This window comes from Coffea eugenioides, chromosome 2 (assembly GCF_003713205.1).
Source record: "Coffea eugenioides isolate CCC68of chromosome 2, Ceug_1.0, whole genome shotgun sequence".
In the NCBI taxonomy this organism is placed as follows: domain Eukaryota; kingdom Viridiplantae; phylum Streptophyta; class Magnoliopsida; order Gentianales; family Rubiaceae; genus Coffea; species Coffea eugenioides.
This window is the reverse complement of record NC_040036.1, coordinates 34,540,722-34,546,721: the sequence shown is the minus strand read 5'-3', so window position 1 is coordinate 34,546,721 and position 6,000 is coordinate 34,540,722. Positions and strand designations below refer to the sequence as shown.

The window sequence follows — 6,000 nt, the reverse complement described above, 5'->3', positions numbered from 1 at the left end:
GATCTTGTACGCTTGGATCTTGAAAAGTCTGGTTTAGGAGACAATTGATCAGAATTTATCCTTCCTTTTGCAACCTTTAGCTTGAAAAGAACAATAAAAACCATGCCCTCTATGAACTGTATAGAAGTTTTTGTCAAGGCATCAAGCAACTTGCCCGTTGTTTTTCACGTTCAATATTATTGCAGGACGGCCACTGCCCCTTAAAAAATTTTGGTCAATACACGTAGTGGCAGCTACTACTTCCTGGAAGAGAGCCAGCAACTAGAGAGAAGATTCCAGCTAGCATTGCCGTGTGCCAATAAACTAGTATTCTATTCGAAGGTTACAGCTGGTTGGTAACATATTTTTCGAGGAAATTATTATGTTGTAGAATTATCATTTTATTTGTATTGATTTTTTAGATGTGTTTATCTATTAATTTCAAATTTATATTCTTGTGTGTCATGTTTTTATGATTTATTTTTTGTTATTAGTGCAAATTTATTAAATAAAATGATCTTTTCTATCACAGACAAGTCTTAAAACTTGGTATGAATGTACATTAGTACATCCCTAATGTTGTATAAGTTTATTTTTGATTGATTATACAACAAATTGCTACAAAAACCACTTCTAAAGTAAGATTAGAATTTTAATTATCATCTTTATACTAGAAATTACTAGCAATTCAGTCCATTTTCCATAGCACTTATGCATATACTTCACTTTATTAACAAATGAATTCTTAAAAGCTTTTTTTTTTTTTTTGTTTCCTAAGTTGAATGTAATTCAAGACTTATATAATAAGCTCACAAAATAGAGAAAATGGCATAAAGAGTCATTAGACTATTAATTTTTGGTCTAAAGGGAGACACCAAACCTTACAAGGAGATGAAAGAAAGAAAAAAAAAATTCTCTGATTTTAAGTTTCCAAACATTTACACTTTTTGGTGATAAGAAGTATGTTTTAATCATTTGAATGACAATTTTGGCTAAATTAAAAAGTTGGGTGGCTAAAACAAAGAACAACAAATGCTAGTTTAGTAATATTTTACATCATTTGCTCCACAAACAAAATTTCTTCAGTTTGAACTGTAGGGGCTATATTAAAACAATTTAAAGACAAAAGGGGCAATTGAGCAATTTTTCTAATTTCTGCAAGACTAATGCGAGAAATTCCTCGAAGTCAACGATCTCAGCTCTTTTTTCCTGAACCCAAATCAGAGTATCATTTCTGCTTTGCAATCATTGAGACTGAAAATACCAATCATCCATCTTGCAACCATAATTTGATTCTGGGGGCCGATTTTGATTTTGAGTTCCATTTTTAGCTTTCATTGAATTCTTCTTTTGATCAAACTTTTCCCTCTGGATTTCCTTATTTTCCACCATCAACAAGGAGGAAAAATGCCTGTAGCGGAGCTTTTTCTGTCACCACTTTTGCAGGTACTGTTTGACAAGCTGGCCTATCCCGTGTTGCAGAGCTTTGCCAGGCAACAAGGAATCCGGGCTCAGCTCAAGAAATGGAGCAAAACACTGGAGCTGATTCAAAATGTGATCCTTGATGCTGAGGATAAGCAGATAACTGATCGACGAATAAAGGTCTGGCTGGAATCTTTACGGGATTTGGCTTATGACTTGGATGACATCGTTGATGAGATTACTACTGAAGCTTTTCGCCAGAAGTTGATGGAACCAGATCACTCTAGAAGAAGTAAGATCTTGAAACTTATTCCTGCTTGTCAGAACTTCACTCCTCATTCTATCAAGTTCAATGCAAGAATTCAATCAAAAATAAAAACCATATCTGCTCAGTTAGATGAACTTGCGAAGCAAAAGAATGACTTGAACTTAGTTCAGCATGCTGACAATGGAGGGATATCGGGTAGATCTGTGGTAAGACATCCAACTACTTCTTTGAATGAATCCCATGTTTATGGTAGGGAAAGAGAAAGAGAAGAAATCTTAAATATGTTGCTAATAACCAATGAGACGTGTAAAGATGATGTTTGTGTGATTCCAATTGTTGGTATGGGTGGAATTGGCAAGACAACTCTTTCTCAGCTTGTTTATAATGATGAGAGAGTCAACGATTTCTTTGATCTTAAGGCTTGGGTGTGTGTTTCTGAAGAGTTTGATGTGCTTGCTATAACTCAGACAATTTTTGAGTCTGTGACAAAAGTGGGCAGCGAATCGAAGAACTTGAATATGCTTCAGGTGAGTTTGCATGACAAACTTTCAAAGGAAAAATTCCTTATTGTTTTGGATGATGTTTGGAATGAGGTTTATGAAAGTTGGGATCTTTTGAGTCGCCCTTTTCAAGTTGGACTTCCTGGCAGTAGAGTCATTGTCACAACGCGCAACAATAATGTCGCATCGATGGTGGGATCTGTTCCAGGTTACCATGTGGGGCGGTTGACTAATGATGATTGTGTTTCTCTGCTAGCTCAACATGCACGGAGAGATTTTGAAGAACACCCAGAACTGAAAGGATTCGGTGAGGATTTGGCGAAAAAGTGTGGAGGCTTGCCTTTGGCAGCAAAGGCACTTGGAGGTATCTTGCGCTCTAAAATGAGTCCTGAAGAGTGGAAAGAGGTATTGGATAGCAAGATATGGGATTTACCTAATGAAGGCAACATTCTTCCGGTGCTTAGATTAAGTTACTATCATCTCCCTCCCCATCTGAAGCAATTGTTTGCATATTGTTCTGTATTTCCAAAAGACTATGAGTTTGACAAGCTCGAACTGGTTTTGCTGTGGATGGGGGAAGGTTTTCTGCAGCAACCAAAGGGGACGAAAAGAATGGAAGAGCAGGGGTTCGACTGTTTCAATGAGCTAGTGTCTAGATCATTCTTCCAACGGTTAAGCGGCTCTCAATCAAGTTTTGTCATGCATGATCTCATCAATGATTTGGCACAGTTTGTTGCTGGGGGAACTTGCCATAGGCTAGATGATAAAGTTGAGATATATGAGTGGCACAAAGTTTCTGAACATACTCGCCATGCTTCATTTCTTCGTCATGAATATGAAGTCTTCAACAAATTCCTGGCTTTGTACAAAGTTCGAGGCTTAAGAACGTTCATACCAATGCCAGTTCAAAATGTGCATGTCTGGCCACCTTTCTATATATCAAATAGAATTTTACTCGACTTATTGCCTGAGTTACACAGCTTAAGAGTTTTATCTTTGAGCGGCTATTCAATAAGTGAGCTACCAAGCCCCATATGCAGCTTGATACATCTGAGATATCTAAATCTGTCTGGTACTTCAGTTACATCATTGCCTGAGTCTCTGAGCAACCTTTACAATTTACAGACGTTATCCTTGCGAAACTGCCGCTTTATCTCTAAGCTGCCAGAAACTCTGGGAGATTTGATAAACCTTCGGCATCTGGACAATGCTAATACAGAGCAACTGAAAGAAATGCCCAAGGGAATTGGTAAATTGACAAGCCTGCAGACTTTACCTAAGATTGTTTTGGGCAAAGCTTGTGGATTGGGACTAAGTGAGCTGAAGAATCTTTCGCTTTTGCGAGGGACGCTGAGCATTGAAGGACTGCAAAATGTAGTGGATATTCAAGAAGCACAGGAGGCTTATTTAAAGAACAAGCCAGACCTAGAGGAGTTGCAGCTGATCTGGAGCAACAAAACTGATAATTCTTGTGATGCAGATGTGCTCGATATGCTACAACCTCACAGACACTTTAAAAAGCTTAAGATTGATTTCTATGGAGGCAGGAAATTTCCAACTTGGATTGGTGATCCATTATTTGATAAATTGGAGAGCATCAGCCTCAGCAATTGTGTTAATTGCACATCTCTACCACATCTCGGACAGCTGCGCGAGCTCAAACACCTGCGCATAGGAGGCATGCTTGGTATTAAACGCATTGGCATTGAGTTTTTCATGGGTAATTATCCTCTTGAACATGCATTTCCATCTCTGGAGACTCTGAGGTTTGAGTGCATGCCTGACTGGGAGGAATGGTCTTGGAATGATGGTGAAATGCAATTCCCTCACCTTCATCAGCTTACCATGTTTAAGTGTCCCAAACTAACCAAAATATCACCTTTGCAGCTTCCCCTTCTTCACGAGTTAGATCTTGAAGAGTGCACCAGAGAGGTACTAGACAGTTTCATGGATCTGAATTCGCTAACATACCTGAAGCTTGAGTCAATTACAGGGTTATCATGTCTTCCGAGAGAACTTACACTGTGCTCATCTAAACTTGAAGTCCTTGAGATATGTAACTGCAATGATTTCCTCAAATTGTGGGAAAGTGGAATTGGACTACAAACTCTGACATGCATAAGACGCCTTGTCATTGCAGACTGTGAAAGTCTCGTCTGCTTGGTGGACAATGATCAACAGTTGCCAAGCAATCTCGAAGTCTTGGAACTATTCCGTTGTGCAACTCTATGTTTCCTGCCTCCTGATCTGAGCAGCCTTATGTCTTTGAGGGAGTTGATCATCAAAAATTGCCCAAAACTTCTGACCTTTCCAGAGCTTGGTCTCCCGCCTATGCTTAGACGCCTCGAGATACAGGCTTGTAATGCACTGAATGCCCTTCCCAATGGCATCTCTGGTCTTGAAAGGTTGGAGCTCAAGGATTGCTCATCTCTGAGGGCCTGGCCAGCAGGTAACTTCCCAACTAGCTTTAAGAAATTTGTCATAAAAAACTGCGAGCATCTACAACCAGTTTCACAAGAAATGTTTCACCAGAACAGCAGCATGTCTCTGGAGGACCTCAGTGTCTTGAACTGGCAAAATATTGGGACTTTAATTCAGTACATGCACAATTTTTCACGTCTTGTTGAACTCTACATATCTAATTGTGATACTTTGGAGTCATTTCCTGATCAAGGCTTGCCCACACCAAAGCTAAGGATCCTCTCCATTGAATATTGTTCAAACCTGAACTCCATACCAGCAGAGATTAACAGAATCTCATCCCTCGTATCATTGGAAGTACGTAGTTGCCCAAAGCTTGAGACTTTTCCCAAAGGAGAGTTGCCATCGAGCTTAACTTCACTTCGGGTCTGGGATTCTAGGAAACTCAGACCCCTGGCAGAATGGCACCTTGACAGACTCGCCTCTCTTCAAGAATTCTCCATCTGTGGTGGATTTCCAAAGCTGGTTTCATTTGGTGATGCTGAACATCTCTTTCCTTCATCATTAACTAAATTTTCTATCGCAAGATTTCCAAGTCTGAAATCTGTCTTTGAGGGCCTTAATAGCTTGACCTCCCTGCAACATCTATCTCTTATGAACTGCCCCAAACTTCAGGTCTTGCCTTGTCATAAACTACTTGACAGGCTTTGGCATCTTGAAATTAGTGGCTGTCCACATCTGAGAGATCGGTGTTTGAGGGAAAAAGGTGAGCATTGGCAAAGGATTGCTGACATTCCCTGTGTGGAGATAGATGGCTCCTACGTCTACAAACAGAACCCTGAATGATCAAATTCCTGGCATCATAAATTTCCATTGCTAATAATGGGCTTCTCAGGTCTATTTTATAGCCTTTTCCATTGCAGCTCTATTTTCTGCTATACATGTAAAATAGTAGTAATATTTGATGGGTAAAAGAATTGTGCTTGGAAATCATCAGTAGAGAGCACATAGTGCACCTTCTCATTGTTTTGTATCCTACTGTAACTGAAGTGTTTAATCATTGGCCATTGCCATGAAATGCATCTAGCTTTTTTTGGGCGTCAATAGAATCACCTGTTTTTTTTTAATCTTTATTTCTGCACTGTGGCACCAATGGCACCAATTTACAGTCCCTTTATTCATTCTAATGTACTTCCAAAGAAAGATACAGTGTAATGCCAATTTCAGACAATGGAGTTGGTTTCTAGTAATTGGAGACAAGTCTTATTCTACAATGGTGTCTAGCTAGACATTTATGGATAGTATCTGTTCTGTGTTTTGATTGTCAAAAATCTGCTTCTTGAGAATAAGATTTTGTTAGCTGCACCTTCTAAGACTCTCTCTCTCTCTCTCTCTCTCTCTCTGAGTATT

At 39.3% G+C, this 6,000-nt stretch overlaps 1 protein-coding gene across 1 annotated transcript; it reads left to right on the top strand.

The window, feature by feature from the left end:
• Positions 1-1,242: 1,242 nt before the first annotated feature.
• Positions 1,243-5,856, top strand: LOC113754713 (putative disease resistance RPP13-like protein 1). Its single transcript, XM_027299011.1, has one exon. It carries the CDS (start codon positions 1,387-1,389, stop codon positions 5,434-5,436), a length of 4,050 nt encoding a protein of 1,349 aa, XP_027154812.1. The 5' UTR covers positions 1,243-1,386; the 3' UTR covers positions 5,437-5,856.
• Positions 5,857-6,000: the final 144 nt, after the last annotated feature.